This window comes from Cetorhinus maximus, chromosome 6, assembly GCF_964194155.1.
Source record: "Cetorhinus maximus chromosome 6, sCetMax3.hap1.1, whole genome shotgun sequence".
NCBI classification, from domain to species: domain Eukaryota; kingdom Metazoa; phylum Chordata; class Chondrichthyes; order Lamniformes; family Cetorhinidae; genus Cetorhinus; species Cetorhinus maximus.
The window spans coordinates 3,000,979-3,019,612 of record NC_135884.1 but is presented as its reverse complement, the minus strand read 5'-3'; the positions used below and the strand labels follow the sequence as shown (position 1 = coordinate 3,019,612).

Sequence of the window (18,634 nt, the reverse complement as noted above, 5' to 3'; positions counted from 1 at the left end):
ATTCTAGGAAGGGGATAAACCAACCGTGGTTAACCAAGGAAGTTAAGGATAGTATCAATTTGAAAGAAAAACATACAATGTGGTAATGATTAGTGGTAATCCAGAGGATTGGGAAAGTTTTAAAAACCAACAAAAGAAGACTAATAAAAAAATAAAGAGGGAGACAATAAACTTTAAGGGTAAACTAGCAAGTAATATTAAAATGGACAGTAAGAGCTTCTTTAAATATATAAAGGGGAAGAGAGAGACCAAAGTGAACATAGGCCCCTTAGAGAATGAGGCTGGGGAAATAATAATGGGGAACCAGGAAATGGCAGAGGAGTTGAATAAATACTTTGCATCAGTCTTCACGGTAGAAGACACTAATGGCATTCCAAAAATACTAAATAATCAAGGGGCAAAAGGTGGGAGGAAATAAATACAATAACTATCACTAGATAAAAAGTACTAGGGAAACTGATGGGGCTAAAGGCCGATAAGTCACCTGGACCTGATGGGTTGCATCCTAGGATATTAAAGGAAGTAGCTACAGAGATAGTGGATGCACTGGTAGTAATCTTCCAAGAATCCTTAGATTCTGGAAAAGTCCCAGAGGATTGGAAAACTGCCAATGTAACGCCCTTATTCAAAAAGGGAGGGAGACAAAAACTAGGTAACTATAGGCCAGTTAGCTTAACATCTGTCATTGGGAAAATGCTAGAGTCTATTATAAAGGATGTAATATCAGAGCATTTAGAAATACATAATATAATAAAGCAGAGTCAGCATGGCTTCATGAAGGGGAAATCTTGCCTGATGAATTTATTAGGATTCTTTGAGGAAGTAAGGAGCAGGATAGATAAAAGGGAACTGGTAAATGTAATATATTTGGATTTCCAAAATATGTTAGATAAGGTACTGCACATAAGGTTGCTTAATAAGATAACAGACCATGGTGTTGGGGGTAGTATATTAGTATGGATAGAGGATTTTTTTACTCATTTATGGGATGTAGGCTTTGCTGGCTGGGCCAGTATTTATTGCCTATCCCTAATTGCCCTTGAGAAGGTGATGGTGAGCTGCCTTCTTGAACCGCTGCAGTCCATGTGGTGTAGGTACACCCATATTGCTGTTAGGAAGAGGGTTCCAGGATTTTGACCAGCAACAGTGAAGGAATGTGATATATATCCAAGTCAGGATGGTGAGTGACTTGGAGGGGAACTTCCAGGTGGTGGTGTTCCCATCTATCTGCTGCACTTGTCCTTCTAGGTGGTAGTGGTCGTGGGTTTAGAAGGCGCTGTCAAAGGAGCCTTGGTGAATTCCTGCAGTGCATCTTGTAGATGGTACACAAAAAGCTGCTACTGTGCGTCGGTGGTGGAGGGAGTGAATGTTCATGGATGAGGTGCCAATCAAGCGGGCTGCTTTGTCCTGGATGGTTTCAAGCTTCTTGAGCGTTGTGGGAGCTGCACTCATCCAGGCAAGTGGAGAGTATTCCATCACACTCCTGACTTGTGCCTTGTAGATGGTGGGCAGGCTTTAGGGAATCAGAAGGTGGGTTACTCATTGCATGATTCCCAGCCGCTGACCTGCTCTTGTAGCCACAGTATTTATATGGCTAGTCCAGTTCAGTTTCTGGTCAATGGTAACCCCCAGGATGTTGATAGTGGTGGATTCAGTGATGGTAATGCCACTGAATGTCAAGGGGCAATGGTTGAATTCTCTCTTGTTGGAGATGGTCTTTGCTAACTAATTGAAGACAGAGGGCAGAATTTTGCCCTTGATGGGTTGGTGGGCCCCACCGGCTCGGCGGTGGGCGGGCAGCCAATCGCCGCCGCCGAAACGGGCCCCGCTGCCATTTTAAGTGGGCGGGCCAATTAACGCCCACCCAATGGGCTGCCCAATGGGAAGCGCTATGCGCTCCCTGTGCTGGGGTGGGGGGAGGGGGATTCCCTAACTGTCAGAGTGCGCACATCTCCCTGAGACTAAGAGCTGCCTCAGAGAGAGCGATGACAGTGTTTGAAAGTGTAAAAATAGAAAAATAAAAAAATTATTAACAAGTCCCCCTCATGTGACAATGTCACACGAGATGGGACATCTTAATAAATATCACAGAAACTTTATTGAAGATTTTTAAAACAGACATGAAACCTCATCCCGCCGGTGGATGAGGTTTAATGTTTTATCAGAAACCACTGGGGCTCCTGGCGACCCACCAGCCTTAAGGTTGGATGGGCTGGGCCTTTAATTGGCTTAATTACCCTGTCAATGGCCTCAATTGGCCATTGACAGGTCGGTGGGCGGACAGCTGATCGCGCTGTGCCCCCGCCTTCCTGAATATTTAAATGGGGCGAGATGACGTCGGGGGTTCCTCCCGACATCATCCCGCATCATTTTCCCCTCGGCGAGTGGGTCCCGCCCCCAACTCACCAACAGAAATATTCTGCCCAGAGCGTTGGGATAAGGGAGGCATTTTCAGGATGGTAACTTGTAACTAGTGGAGTCCCACAGGGATCAGTGCTGAGGCCAAATTACTTACTTGGATGAGGGAAGTGAATGTACTATCACCAAATTTGCAGATAACACAAAAATAGGTGGGAAGGCAAGTGGTAAGGATGACACAAAGAGTTTACAGAGGGATATGGACAGGTTAAGTGAGTGGGCAAAAACTTGGCAGAAGGAATATAATGTGGGAAAATGTGAGGTTATGCATTTTGGCAGGAAGAATAGAGGAGCAGAATATTATTTAAATGGAGAAAGAGGGATTTGGGGGTCCTTGTGCATGAATCACAAAAAGCTAGCATACACGTTCAGCAGGTAATAGGGAAGGCAAATGGAATGTTGGCCTTTATTTCAAAGGGAATGGAGTATAAAAATAGGGAAGTTTTGCTAAAACTATGCAAGGCACTAGTTAGACCACACCTAGAATACTGTGAACAGTTTTGGTCCCCTTATCTAAGGAAAGATATACTGGCCTTGGAGGCAGTCCAGAGAAGGTCCATTAGGTTGATCCCGGGTATGGAGGGATTTTCTTATGAGGAGAGGTTGAGTAGGTTGGGCCTGTACTCATTGGAATTTAGAAGAATGAAGAGCGACCTTATTGAAGCATATAAGACTCTTAGGGGGCTTGACAGGGTAGATGCTGAGAGGTTGTTTCCCCTCGTGGGAGAGTCTAGGACCAGAGGACATGATCTCAGAGTAAGGGTTGCAAGACAGAGATGGGGAGGAATTTCTTCTCTCAGAGGGCAGTGAATCTGTGGAACTCTTTACCACAGAGGGTTGCAGAGGGTGGGTCATTCAGGGTATTCAAGGCTGAGATAGACAGATTTCTAATCAGGAAGGGAATCAAGGGTTATGGGGAAAAGGCAGGAAAGTGGAGTTGAGGATTATCAGATCAGCCATGATCTCATTGAATGGTGGAGCAGACTCGATGGGCCGAATGGCCTACTCCTGCTCCTATGTCTTAAGGCCTTATGGTATTAAATCATGACTGATCTGTGGCTTAACCCCCTCAGCCATCTTGCTTCTGTCTCCCTTCCTACCTGACAAAAATCCGTCAAATTCAGTTCTGAAACTTTCAATTTAGTTCCCTGTCCCAACAGCTTTCTCGAGGGAGAGAGTTCAAGAGTTTCCCTGGCCTTTAAGTGAAGAAGCGCTTCCTGACATCACCCCTGAACAGCCTGGCTCTCGTTTTAAGGTTATGCCCCCTTGTTCTGGACTCCCCCCAACCAGAGCAAATAGTTTCTCTCTATGTATTCTATTAACTCTTTTCATCATCTGTTAGGACAGTTCAAGCAAGTTATATTGGTATTTGTACGTTTTAGGAATGAGTTTTAGCTTTAAAAGTTAAGTTTGATTTGTATTTCTGTATCTGTGTGTTAGGAAAAGGTCAAATTGAGTTTTAGTTTCACTTCAAAAAGATGCCTGCATTTCTAATGAGGATTTTTATGACTGTTGCAGCTAAGGTAAACAAACAAGAGTAGAAGTGGGCTGTTGCTGAGCAACAGGGGTCCAGAGAGACAGATCCCTCCCACAGACACATACAGAAAAACTAAAGAAACAACAGTTTTAAGCAGTTTGAAGCCAGGACTCCAGAGAGACTGGACAATGGGAGAGGGAGATGCAGATTTCCCAAAAGAACTAAAAGGTCTCCAGGCCCAAAGGATTGAGACAAAATCAGTGCAAAGTCCCAAGCAGACCTCCTAGTCAAAGGGAGGACAGGAATCTGGAAAAGGACCTGTTAAATGCAGTTAAGAGAGAGGGGCAGAAAGAAAGGCTCCAAGCTTCATATTCAAAGAGACAAAAGCTACAGAAAGCAGACTTAAAGCGAGAACAGCTTGCAAGAGGTAAGAATGCCCAAAGAGACGGCTGATTGTCTATAACTCTTTGCTATGGGCATGTGAAGCAGTGGTGTACTGTTGACAGCTGAGTTGGTGAGAGTGAGTGGAAGGCAGCTTGAATGCATGTGGTGACCCAGAGGACAAGACCATTGGAAGGAGAGTTTGAAATCCTGGAGGTGAACCCTTGCGGAAGGCATCTGAGAGAAAGCATCGGTTTGGGAGAAGATTCCAAAGCGAGTTCTTGGAGAGTGGAGATTGGAAACCCTCGTGTGAAGGATGGATGTCAGGGAGACTGGTTGGCTCACAGTGTGACAAGCGTCTGGGGGGAGTTGACGAGAGACCCATAGCATCTGGTTGAGGTGGCACCTGTCACTTGGTTTCAGAGTGTGGGGTGTCTGACCACAGGGTGCCTATTGGTACATGGACTGTGTACTTAGTGTGAACATGAGAGTATAAGATAGCTTTTGTAACTTGTGTTACTCTTACAAATCTGTATATTTCTGTAAAGGTAGAGTTGTGGGTGAAGGAGTATTGTAATATAATTCATCTTTTCATGTTAAATAAAGGTTTTATTCTTTCTTTAAAAGTTCGTTAGCTGACTTCTGCAACTCTGTTCAGTAGCCCTTCTCCACGTATCTAAACAAACAAATAAAAGTTAGGATCTATCAAGCCAGGTTCCACTCCGGGATCAGGCTTGTCCAGATCTAACCTCAACTGAGATCGTAACACATCTTAAAGGTTGACTAATTTTTTTCTTTAAATTGAAAACATTTTCTCATGTTGGACCTGTCATATTTTGAGCTGGGGGAGGTGAGGGCACTGTTGTAAACACAGAATAATGCTTTGGAAAGACTCTGCCCCTTTACGGCACAAATCATGCCCTCAAGGAAAGAAATGTCTTGCATTTCTATAGTGCCTTTCATAATCGCAGGATGTTCCAAAGTTTTACAGTCGATAAAGTATTTCTGAAGTTTAGTTACTGTTGTAATGTAGGAAATGTGAAACCAATTTACACAGCAAGCTCCCACAAACAACAACCTGATAATAAACAGATCACCTGTTTTTAGAGGTATTGGTTGAGGGATAAATATTGGCCCCAGTAAACTGGGGAGAACTCCCTGCTCTTTTTTGAAATAGTGGCCCTGGGTCCTTTGACTGAGGATGCAGACGGGGCCTAGGTTTAACACCTTATCTGACATAAGGGTACTTCCAACAGTACAGCACTCCCTCAGTACTGACCCTCTGACAGTGCAGCTCTCCCTCATACTGACCCTCTGACAGAACAGCACTCCCTCAGTACTGACCCTCTGACAGTGCAGCACTCCCTCAGCACTGACCCTCCGACAGTGCAGCACTCCCTCAGTACTGACCCTCTGACAGTGCAGCACTCCCTCAGTACTGACCCTCCAACAGTGCAGCACTCCCTCAGTACTGACCCTCCAACAGTGCAGCACTCCCTCAGTACTGACCCTCCGACAGTGCAGCACTCCCTCAGTACTGACCCTCCGACAGTGAAACATTCCCTCACTGGGAGCGTCGGTCTGGATTATTGGCTCCAGTCTCTGGGGGGAATATTGAGCCCAGAAGTTTTTGACTCACGGCCACCCAGCCCCTCATTAAACCTGAATTGAAGTGAATTGGCATAAGTGAATCCTCGATTGTCCAAACTCACTATTCACCACACTATGACACAGACTAATGTTTAATTGTACAACTGCATGTTTGCTGGGTTGCGGAACGCCTGATATTTGCAGGGCTGGTTTATCTGTCAGCCGTGTTAATCTTTTATCCACAGGGGAGGGTTGCTGTCCAATTGGAGATGGGGGGTGGCAGCGGGGTGGGGGAAGGACCTATGAACCATTTTAAAGTGACTCCTGTAGGGACTCAGTCCCAGCCTGTGACGTGCTCTGTCTCCGAGTCTCAGGAAGGATCCCATCAGCTGCAGGAATGAGCGGTCTGACCGAGCTGTGCGCTGGTCTCCTATTGTACCCCCTACCCCTCAACAGAGGGAGAGACAGCAACGTGCCTCACGCGCCCATCCGCACCCCTCACCTCACTCCTGAGGACCAGAAGGTACTTAACGGTTTTTGGAAGCGTTTGTAGCCCATGTGATTCGTTGTCTTGGCCGGTGGGGTGGGGGGGTGGGGTTGGGCTGGGGGTGTTGACTGCTGTGTGTGTTTATTTTAATTAAATGGGCATTAACCTTCATTGTTCCAAGGAAAATGTTGGACTGATGTCTTTTTGAAGTGATGTCAGAGGAAAAGCAGGACAGGGGAGCAATGTATCCTGATGGAGCCAGTGTATAAATTGCCCCATCTGTTAAACCCAGTTGCCCTCTCAGGTGGATGTAAAGACCCTCCCCTCCCTGTTGGAATTTCAAAGCCAGCAGGTGCCCTTCTCCCTCGTGTTATTGGTCAATATTTTACCCCCAGTCAAGATCACTAGAAAAAGACTGATGAACTGATCATTTATCTCATTGCTGTTTGTGGGATCTTGCTGTGCATGGATAAGCTGCTGTAACCCCCTACGTTAGAACACTGACTACACTTTAACAAGGGCTTCATTGGGACTTGCTGAGGTCATGAAAGGGATGATAGAAATGTTTTCCCTCCTTCCTGTATTTTCTGTAGTACACAAATTCAAAAACTTTCAGGTTAAATGATTTCCTCTGGTTGGGGGCAGGGGAGTGGGGGCGGGGGTGGGAATAGGGGTGTGGGAGCGGGGGTGGGAGTGGGGGTGGGAGTGGGGGCAGGGGTGGGGGAGTGGGGGTGGGGGAGTGGGGGTGGGGGAGTGGGGGTGGGGGAGTGGGGGTGGGGGTGGGGGCGGGGGAGCGGGTGTGGAGTGGTGGGGGTGGGGGAGTGGGGGTGGGGGAGTGGGGGTGGGGGTGGGGGCGGGGGAGCGGGTGTGGAGTGGTGGGGGTGGGGGCGGGGGAGTGGAGTGGTGGGGGAGTGGAGTGGTGAGGGAGTGTAGGTGGGGGTGGGGGAGTGGGGGTGGGAGTGGGGGTGGGAGTGGGGGCGGGGGTGGGGGAGTGGGCGTGGGGGCGGGGGAGCGGATGTGGAGTGGTGGGGGAGCGGAGGTGGGGGCGGGGGAGTGGGGGCGGGGGTGGGGGAGTGGGGGTGGGGGAGTGGGGGTGGGGGAGTGGGGGCAGGGGTGGGGGAGTGGGGGTGGGGGAGCGGAGGAGGGGGCGGGAGAGTGGGGGTGGGAGTGGGGGCGGGGGTGGGGGAGTGGGGGGCGGGTGTGGGGGAGTAGGGGGGAGCGGGTGTGGAGTGGGGGGGAGCGGGTGTGGAGTGGGGGGGAGCGGGTGTGGAGTGGGGGGGAGCGGGTGTGGAGTGGGGGGTGAGCGGAGGTGGGGGTGGGGGTGGGGGTCGAGTGGGGGGTGTGGTCCAGTATAAGGGGGCAGAACCATAAAATGAGGGCCAGGCCTTTCAGGGGGTGATGTCAGGGAGCACTCCCTCACACAAAGGGGAGAGGAAATCTGGAACTCTCTCCCCCAAAACGCTGTGCATGTTGGAGCTTTGAAGCCTGAGGTCGATAGAGTTTTGCTGGGTAAGGGTACCTAGGGATATGGAGAAAAGGTGGGTCTATGGAGTTGAGGAATGGGCCAGCCAGGATCTCTCCCTGTCCCTCAAAGCGAGGAGGACACTTGATCCGGAGCCTGTGGCAGGAGCTTGCACGGGGAGTATTTTAACATGGGGAGGCTGTTGCTCCCACACAGTCCTGGCTGACCAGGAGACTGTCCCAATCTCACTGCCGACCATTGGAATATCTAGAAAGATTCAAGAAGTTGCTAATCAACCTGGCCACATTATAAACTCACCTTCTGGGACCATCAAGACTGGGGGTGTGACTCAAACCCAGAGTTACTGGCTTAGAGGAAGGCCCACTATGCACTGCACCACAAGACCTGCAGGGCCATGATCTCATGGAATGGAGGAACAGGCTCGAGGGGCCGAATGGCCTCCTTCTGATGCTTTCTCTGGTATATGGCAAGTTAACAGATGTCAGCTGGGGTGGCAGTAGGGATGGTGCAATTTCCTTTTGTGGCCCTGGGATAGGGAGGGGGGGAAAAACAGCCACAAACCTGCTCCCCGTCTCCATCCTTGTGCTGGTGTATTGAGCAGGGGAGGGGGGTGAAGGGCATTGGGGAGGAACCTCCGAAACTGTCTGATACTGAAATACCTGTCTGTGCGAAGAGCTTGCATGGTTTCACAATTTCTACAACCAATCTTTATCATTGCCCGTGCACAAGAGTGTCTGCGAGTTTGGGATTCTTGATTACCATGACAACATATCAAATTTGGTTAATCATTCACTTGCAGGTTTTCAACCGGCGTTTCTCCTGGTTAAAGGATTAAATTCTGTTAACAATCCCGTCCGCTGTCTCTCGAGGCTCCCTGTTAAAAGGGTGTAGTCACAACATTCTCAATCAAAGGCAGGGATGAGGGAGCACTGCACTGTCAGAGGGTCAGTACTGAGGGAGTGCTGCACTGTCAGAGGGTCAGTACTGAGGGGTGCTGCACTGTCAGAGGGTCAGTACTGAGGGAGTGCTGCACTGTCAGAGGGTCAGTACTGAGGGAGTGCTGCGCTGTCAGAGGGTCAGTACTGAGGGAGGGCTGCGCTGTCAGAGGGTCAGTACTGAGGGAGTGCTGCACTGTCAGAGGGTCAGTACTGAGGGTGTGCTGCACTGTCAGAGGGTCAGTACTGAGGGAGTGCTGCACTGTCAGAGGGTCAGTTATGAGGGAGTGCTGCACTATCAGAGGGTCAGTACTGAGGGAGTGCTGCACTGTCAGAGGGTCAGTACTGAGGGGGTGCTGCACTGTCAGAGGGTCAGTACTGAAGGAGTGCTGTAATGTCAGAAGGTCAGTACTGAGGGAGTGCTGCACTGTCAGAGGGTCAGTACTGAGGGAGTGCTGCACTGTCAGAGGGTCAGCACTGAGGGTGTGCTGCACTGTCAGAGGGTCAGTACTGAGGGAGTGCTGCACTGTCAGAGGGTCAGCTCTGAGGGAGTGCTGCACTGTCAGAGGGTCAGTACTGAGGGAGTGCTGCACTGTCGGAGGGTCAGTACTGAGGGAGTGCTGCACTGTCGGGTTGTAATGGTTACCGACACTCCTGCCAATTGAAATACTTTTCCCCAATTTACTCTATAAAGCTGTCCATCACTTTGAACACCTCTATCAAATCTCGTCTTCATTTTCTCCCCTCTACAGAGAACACTCCCAGCCTCTCCAGTCTCTCCACATTAACTGAAGTTTCACATCCCTGAAACCATTCTAGTCAATCTCCTCTGCAGCCTGTCCAAGGCCTGAGATCCTTCCTAAAGTACAGCGTCCAGAATTGGACACAATATTCCAGCTGAGGCTGTGCCAGTGTTTTATAAAGGTTTGGCATAACCAAAGAAGAGGTTCAGTTCCGAAGGAGTCATATTGGGCTCAAAACGTTAACTCTGTGTTTCTCTCTCCACAGACGCTGTCGGACCTGCTGAGGTTTTTCCAGCATTTCCTGTTTTTATTTCAGATTTCCAGCATCTGTGGTATTTTGCTTTAATTTTAGCAGTAACTCCTTGTTTTTGCGCTCTGCTTTTGAAGAAAGTCAATGGGCTCAGCATGCTTTTTCTCATCAATCTTCTTAACTTGCGCTTCAAAGAATTGTGTGCACACATCTTCAGATTTAGCTGTTCCTGAGTTCCTTTTAGAATTATAGTATTTATTTATTAATGCCTCTCCTTATTCTTCCTACCAAAATGTATCACTTCACATTTCTCGGTTAAATTTCATCTGCCACGTGTCTTGCCCATTTCACCAACCTGCCTCTGCATCTTCCAGAAATCTGTTGCAACCCTCCTCAATATTTCCTTCATTTCTGATTTTTGTTCCCTCCGCAAGCTTTTGAAATTGTGCCCTGTCTGTCTAAATCACTTCTCTGCGTGCCGAATCCCTAGATCCCAGGGGTGGGGAATCAGCCTCACAGACCTCAGCTTACAGGACACCTTCGGAGCAATAGTCACGTGTTTAGAGGGGGGCTTTTCATGAAATGGGAGGAGCAGCAAGACACAAAAGGTAGAGAGTCTGCAGTTCACCAGTGGATAAAAGCAAAACACTGCGGGTGCCGGAAATCTGAAACAAAAACAAAAAATGCTGGAAAAACTCAGCAGGTCTGACAGTATCTGTGGAGAGAAAGACAGAGTTAACGTTTCGAGTCCGCATGACTCTTCTTCGGAGCTACTTTACAGCCTTCAGGACTTAACATTGAGTTTAACAACTTCAGACCATGAACTCTTTCTCCATCCCCACCCCCTTTGTGATCCCCTTTCTTTGATATTCATTATTATTTTTTAGCTTTTATTTATTTCCCCCTCCCCACTTATTTTCATTATTATTATTTCTAAAAAATTAATTCCATTTTTATTCATTGTTTTATCCCCAGCTTTTAGCCTTTTCGATCTTCTTTTCCACCACCCTCCGTCCCCTCACCCCCACCCCTGCTAGAGCCATCTGTCACTTTCCAGAGCGCTTACCCAGGCCCGGCCATTAGCACATTCTGCTTTCCACTCTTAATGTCGCCATTGACACCTTCTTTAGTCAATACTGCCACTGTTAACAACCCTTCGACCTTTTGTTTCTGACATCTTTTGCAATCTCTCCTTTGCCTCCACCTATCACTGGCCTTCGATCCAGTTTCACCTGCTCCGCCCTCCCTGAAACAGTATATATTTCACCACGTTTGTACTTCCCTTTAGCTCTGAAGAAGAGTCATACAGACTCAAAACATTAACTCTCTCTCTCTCTCCACAGATGCTGTCAGACCAGCTGAGTTTTTCCAGCATTTTTTTGTGTTTGAGTTCACCGGTGGAGGTGTTTGAGTTCGGTGTATAATGTTTGAACAACTGACCTCCTAAGGTGGAATTAGAGGAAAAGGAGTTTCTTTTAAAGTTCACTCGTGGGATGTTGTCTTCACAGGCGAGGCCGTCTCTATGCAACTGAGTGTGTTGCAAAGCCATTTCAGAGAGTGGTTTAGAGATCCACATTGCTGTGGACCTGGAGTCACATACCGGCCTGACTAAGCAATGACATATACACCCCTCCAGTGCCATAACCTGCAGGGTTATGGACCAAATGCTGGAAAGTGGGATGAGGCTGGGTGGCTCATTTTTCAGCCAGTCCAGACACGATGGGCCAAATGGCCTCTTTCTGTGCCGTAAACTTTCTATGATTCTTTGGCAGCGGCTATTCCTTCCCTCAAGGACAATGGTGAACCAGATGGGTTTTTAACAACAATCCAATTGCTTTATGGCCGCCGTTACTATTTAATTAGCCGAATTTAAATTCCCACAGCTGCCATGAATGGCATTTTAACTTGTGTACCGGCGACTAAACCAGGCCTCTGGGTTACCAGACCCATAACATAACCACGAGGCGGCTGTACCCCAGCCATGAGCAAGCTGCCTTCAGAAACAACAGTGAATGATGACAAGTCAGCAGCAGTGAGAGAGGGTGAGGGCCTGTGTAACTCAAGGCAGCAGAAGGTAGAGAGAATCTTTGGAGCCAGAGTAAGGAAAACTGGCACAAAAAGCAAAAGAAATGAGTTTATTTGTGTGGTTGACAGCGGAGGGTAAATATGAACGTTCTGGTAAAAGTATTTTACTTTTGATCTGATAGGTGGCTTTGAGAAATGCCTTGCGTTATTTTCCTTCAGACCTACATGGTAACCTGGCCCCAGAATTCGCCAGTGAGCTCAAGGAGTTTGGACATATCTACATGTACAGGTTCTGTCCACAGATTGACATGAGGTGAGTGGGTGAAAATATCGCGACACCTGAAGCACGTGCAGAAAGTAACTATCAGCGTTCGCTCCACCATTGGCGGCCATGCCTTCAGCTGCCTGGGCCCTAAGACCTGTAATGATCTCCCTAAACCTCTCCACCTCTCTCTCTCATTCTTTAAGACCCTCCTTAAAACCGACCTTACCTGTATTGATATCAACTTTTGTAGCTCAGTGTCAAGTTGTGTCTGATTTTCACTTCTGTGGCCTGTGATGTTTTATTACATTAAAGGTGCTGAATAGATGCAAGTGGTTGTTGTACACCAGCCACCCTGTAGTGTCTCTGAGTGAGAATGCTGACTTACTGCCAACTGACTCTGAATTGGTCACCTTTGGGTGTAGTGGGTGCGTTGGGTAACTGATAGTGATCACCTTTAACTCGGTTCACAAGGCTTCCTTCAGGCATTAAGCAGAGGAGGTTTTCACCTTATTAGTCTGAGATGAATTTTGAATGTGGTTCCAGGGGTGAAAGATAAATGTCCAAATAGATTTAATGTTTAATTGGGGTGTCTCTCCTAGCAACAAAAGAACAATACAATTTGTAGGCACTGTGATCAAGGAGAGCTCAATACTGTCACTGGCTGTAGGATTCTTTCATCAATAGTTGTACTTTGAATAGTCCAAGGTGAAGCAGTCCATGTCCAAATGCAGCAAGACCTGGACAATATCCAGGCTTGAGCTGACAAGTGGAAAGGAACATTCACGTCACACAAGTGTCAGGCAATGACCATCTCCAATAAGACCATAAGACCATAAGACATAGGAGCAGAAATTAGGCCATTCGGCCCCATCGAGTCTGCTCCGCCATTCAATCATGGCTGATAAGTTTCTCAACCCCATTCTCCCGACTTCTCCCCGTAACCTTTGATCCCCTTACGAATCAAGAACCTATCTATCTCAGTCTTAAATACACTCAATGACCTGGCCTCCACAGCCTTCTGTGGCAATGAATGCCATAGATTCACCACTCTCTGGCTAAAGAAGGTCTTCCCTTTACTCTGAGGCTGTGCCCTCGGGTCCTAGTCTCTCCTACTAATGGAAACATCTTCCCCACTACCACTCTATCCAGGCCTCTCAGTATTCTTTAAGTTTCAATCAGATCCCCCCTCATCCTTCTAAACTCCATCGAGTATAGACCCAGAGTCCTCAAACGTTCCTCATATGTTAAGCCTTTCATTCCTGCGATCATTCTCGTGAACCTCCTCTGGACCCTCTCCAGGGCCAGCACATCCTTCCTGAGATACGGGGCCCAAAATTGCTCACAATATTCTAAATGTGGTCTGACCAGAGCCTGAGAAAGTCTCAGCAGCACATCCCTGCTTTTATATTCTAGTCCTCTCAAAATAAATGCCAACATTGCATTTGCCTTCCTAACTACCGACTCAACCTGCAAGTTAACCTTAAGAGAATCCTGGACTAGGAATCCCAAGTCCCTTTGCACTCCAGACTTCTGAATTCTCTCCCCATTTAGAAAATAGTCTATGCCTCTATTCTTCCTACCAAAGTGCATGACCTCACACTTCCCCACGTTGTATTCCATCTGCCACTTCTTTGTCCATTCTCCTAACCTGTCCAAATCCTTCTGCAGCCTCCCCGCCTCCTCAATACTACCTGTCCCTCCACCTATCTTTGTATCATCTGCAAACTTAGCCAGGATGCCCTCAGTTCCTTCATCTAGATCATTAATGTATAAAGTGAAAAGTTGTGGTCCCAACACTGACCCCTGCGGAACTCCACTAATCACCGGCCGCCATCCTGAGAAGGACCCCTTATCCCCACTCTCTGCCTCCTGCCAGACAGCCAATCTTCTATCCATGCTAGTACCTTGCCTATAACACCATGGGGTCTTACCTTACTGAGCAGCCTCCTGTGCGGCACCTTGTCAAAGGCCTTCTGGAAGTCCAAGTAGATAACATCCATTGGCTCTCCTTTGTCTAACCTACTCATTACCTCCTCAAAGAATTCTAACAGATTTGTCAGGCATGACCTCCCCTTGATGAAACCATGCTGACTTTGCCCGATTTTACCATGCACTTCCAAGTATTCTGAAATCTCATCCTTAATAATGGACTCTAAATCTTACCAACGAATAAGAGACAATCTAAGCATCTCCCCTTGATGTTCAATGGCATTACCATCACTGAATCCCCCACTATCAACATCCTGGGGGTTACCATTGACCAGTAATTGTACTGGACTAGCCATATAAATACTGTGGCTACAAGAACAGGTCCTGCCGATAGTAACTCACCTCCTGACTCCCCAAAACCTGTCCACCACCTATAAGACACAAATCAGTGATGGAATAATCCCCACTTGCCTGGATGAGTGCAGCTCCCACAACACTCAAGAAGCTTAGCACCGTCCAGGACAAAGCAACCCGCTTGATTGGCACCTCATCCACAAACATTCACTCCCTCCACCAACAATGCACAGTAGCAGCAGTGTGTACCATCTACAAGATGCACTGCAGGAATTCACCAAGGCTCCTTTGACAGCACCTTCCAAACCCACAGCCATTACTATCTAAAGGGATAAGGGCAGCAGATAGATGGGAACACCACCACCTGGAAGTTCCCCTCCAAGCTACTCACCATCCTGACTTGGAAATATATCGCCGTTCCTTCACTGTCGCTGGGTCAAAATCCTGGAACTCCCTCCCTAACAGCACTGTGGGTGTACCTACACCACACGGACTGCAGCGGTTCAAGAAGGCAGCTCACCACCACCTTCTCAAGGGCAATTAGGAATACACATTAAATGCTGGCCCAGCCAGCAACGCCCATATCCCATGAATGAATTTAAAAAAAAGGTGGGTACAACAACACAAAGTAATCAGAGACAGATGTTGTAATATACCTTTAAGGGAAAGCAGCACAATCTCACCAGAAGGGAAACATGTCACGTGATCCAGTCTCAGTTTCACTTTTGCTTTGAGCACAGCACACATGCACAGCTCCTAATATCTCCGAGCTATAAAACTGTGTATAACTGTTCTCATGTGCCCAGTCTTAATAAATGAATCCACAACATGTTTACCCAATCCCTTATGAGCGATTGGTGCCTTGTATCTTATACTGTAAATAAGCCCAAGATATTATATAATTATAATAACACAACAGGAGAGGCCATTTGGCCTAAATTGTCTTTTTTTAAATTCTTTCATGGGATAGGGGCATTACTGGCAAGGCCTACATTTGTTACCCATCCTTATTTGCCCTTGAACTGAGTGGCTTGCTAGGCCATTTCAGGGGACAGTTAAGAGTTAACCACATTGAGGCCAGACCAGGTAAGGATGGCATATTTCCTTCCCTAAAGGGCATTTGTGAAACAGATGGGTTTTTATGACAATCAATGCTAATTTCATGGTTGCCATTACTGAGATTAATTTTGTATTCCAGATTTACTAACTGAATTTAAATTCCACCACGTGCTGTGGTGGGATTTGAACCCATGTCCCCAGAGCATTAGGCTGGGCCTACACTAGTCCAGTGACATTACCACTACCCCACCATTTCCTCTTCACACTATTTGTGCTGGCTTTTGGAAAGAGTTAATCAGTTAGTTCCATATCCCTGTTTCTCCCCACAGCTCGGGAAACATTTCACATCCAGTAATTATTCACTATCCCAGAAGGACCTTCAGCTCTTTTTGTCCTCAAACGGTTACAGCACAGAATGAGGCCATTTGGCCTGTCATGTCCGTACAAACTCTTTGTAAGAACAATTTAGCTAATTCCACACCCCTATCCTTTCCTGTACCTCTGCAACTTTTTTTCTCTCTTCTTTTGAAATCCACAATTGAATTTGCCTCCACCACACTCTCCACCACAGTACATTTCACATCCTAACCACTCGATTGACCCTGACTCCTCCACACTCTCCACCACAGTACATTCCACATCCTAACCACTCGATTGACCCTGTCTCCACCACACTCTCAGACAGTGAATTCCAGATCCTAACCACTCGATTGACCCAGCCTCCCCCACACTCTCAGACAATGCATTCCAGATTCTAACCATTCGATTGACCCTGTCTCCACCACACTCTCAGGCAGTGCATTCCAGACCCTAACCACTCGATTGACCCTGTCTCCCCCACACTCTCAGGCAGTGCATTCCAGACCCTAACCACTCGATTGACCCTGTCTCCCCCACACTCTCAGACAGGGCATTCCAGACCCTAACCACTCGATTGACCCTGTCTCCCCCACACTCTCAGACAGTGCATTCCAGATCCTAACCACTCGATTGACCCTGTCTTCACCACACTCTCCATTCCAGATTCTAACCATTCGATTGACCCTGTCTCCACCACACTCTCCATTCCAGATCCTAACCGCTCGATTGACCCAGCCTCCCCCATACCCTCAGACAGTGCATTCCAGACCCTAACCACTCGATTGACCCTGTCTTCACCACACTCTCAGGCGTTGCATTCCAGATCCTAACCACCCTCTGTGTTAGGTTGTGGGCTTGGCAGAAAGAATAGCAAAGCAGTATATGATTTAAATGCAGGAAGACAGCGGAATGCTGCAGTACAGAGGGATCTGGATGTCCTTGTACATGAATCACAAAAAGTCAGCAAGTAGATACAGCAGGTAATTAGGAAGGCATACAGAATTTTGGCCTTTATTACAAGGAGAGTGGGGTATAAAACTAGGGACTACGATTGTACAGGGAATTGGTGAGACCACACCTAGAACATAGTGTACAGTTTTGGTCACCTTTCTTAAGGAGGGATATACTTGCATTGGAAAAAGTTCAGAGAAGGTTCAGGGTTTACCTTATGAGGAGAGGTTGAATAGGTTGGGACTGTACTCATTGGAGTTTAGAAGAATGAGAGGCGGCCTCATTGAAACATATAGGATTCTGAGGGGGCTTGATAGGATGAATGCTGAGAGGAGATTTCCCCTCGTGGGGGAATCTCGAACACAGTTTACAAATCAGGGATCTTCCATTTAAGACGGAGATGAGGAAAATTTTTATAACTTAAAGGGTTGTTAGTCTTTAGAATTCTCTTCTCTGAGAGCGGTGAAGGCTGGATCATTGAATATATTCAAGGCTGAGTTGGACAGAGTCCAAGGGTTATGGGGGCAGGCAGGAAATTATAGTTGCAGCCACAATCAGATCAGTCAAGATCCTATTGAGTGGCAGAGCAGTCTCGATGGGCTGAATGGCCTACTCCTGCTCCTATTTCTTACAATCTTATGATCAATGGAAAGATTGTTTTTTAATATTGCAGGTATTTCAGTTGTGTTAGTATCCTAGAAACAAATCATTTTGCCGGCATTTGAGGTGATTTTTAAAAAATCATTCTTAGGATGTGGGCGTCGCTGGCGAGGCCAGCATTTGTTGCCCATCCCTAATTGAGAAGGTGGTGCTGAGCTGCCTTCTTGAACTGCTGCAGTCCATGTGCTGTAGGTACACCCACAGTGCTGTTAGGGAGGGAGTTCCAGGATTTTGACCCAGCGACAGTGAAGGAACGGTGATATATTTCCAAGTCAGGATGGTGAATTTGTTAGGAAAAACAGAATGGCAGAGTATTATTTAAATAGTGATAGATTGGGAAATGTTGATGTACAAAGGGACCTGGGTGTCCTTGTACACCAGTCACTGAAAGCAAGCATGCAGGTGCAGCAAACAGTTAAAAAGGCAAATTGTATGTTGGCCTTCATTGCAAGAGGACTTGAGTACAGGAGCAAGGATGTCTTACTGCAGCTGTACAGGGCCTTGGTGAGACCACACCTGGAGTATTGTGCGCAGTTTTGGTCTCCTTACCTAAGAAAGGATACACTTGCCATAGAGGGAGTGCAGCGAAGGTTCACCAGACTGATTCCTGGGATGGCAGGATTGTCATATGCGGAGAGATTGGGTCGACTAGGCCTGGATTCACTGGAGTTTAGAAGAATGAGAGGAGATCTCATGGAAACATATAAAATTCTGACAGGGCTGGACAGACTGGATACAGGGATGATGTCTCCTCTGGCTGGGGAGGTCTAGAACAAGGGGTCACAGTCTCAGGATACAGGGTAGACCATTTAGGACTGAGATGACGAAAAACTTCTTCACTCAGAGGGTGGCGAACCTGTGGAATTCTCTACCACAGAGGCTGTAGAGGCCAAGTCATTGAATATATTTAAGAAGGAAATAGATAGATTTCTGGACTCTGAAGGCATCAAGAGGTATGGGGAGAGTGCAGGAGTACGGTGTTGAGATAGAGGATCAGCCACGTTCATATTGAATGGTGGAGCAGGTTTAAAGGGCAGAATGGCCTACTCCTGCTCCTATTTTCTATGTTACTATATGAGTGACTTGGAGGGCAACTTCCAAGGGGTGGTGTTCCTATGCATCTGCTGCTCTTGCCCTTCTAGGCGGTGGAGGTTATGGGTTTGGAAGGTACTGTTGAAGGAGTCTTGGTGAGTTTCTGCAGTGCATCTTGTAGATGGTACACTCTTGTTACGGCTGAGATGGGAGGAGTCTGCAGTTTGACTAACCC

The 18,634-nt window shown here is 47.4% G+C and overlaps 1 protein-coding gene across 1 annotated transcript in view; it reads left to right on the top strand.

Moving 5' to 3' along the window:
- Window positions 1-6,179: 6,179 nt before the first annotated feature.
- uroc1 (urocanate hydratase 1) overlaps window positions 6,180-18,634 on the top strand; it is a 110,562-nt gene continuing 98,107 nt past the window's right edge. The window contains exons 1-2 of the mRNA XM_078543100.1: window positions 6,180-6,389; window positions 11,972-12,102. Of these exons, the coding sequence (XP_078399226.1) occupies window positions 6,264-6,389; window positions 11,972-12,102 (257 nt within the window). The 5' untranslated portion in view covers window positions 6,180-6,263. The remainder of the gene's footprint in view (window positions 6,390-11,971; window positions 12,103-18,634) is intronic.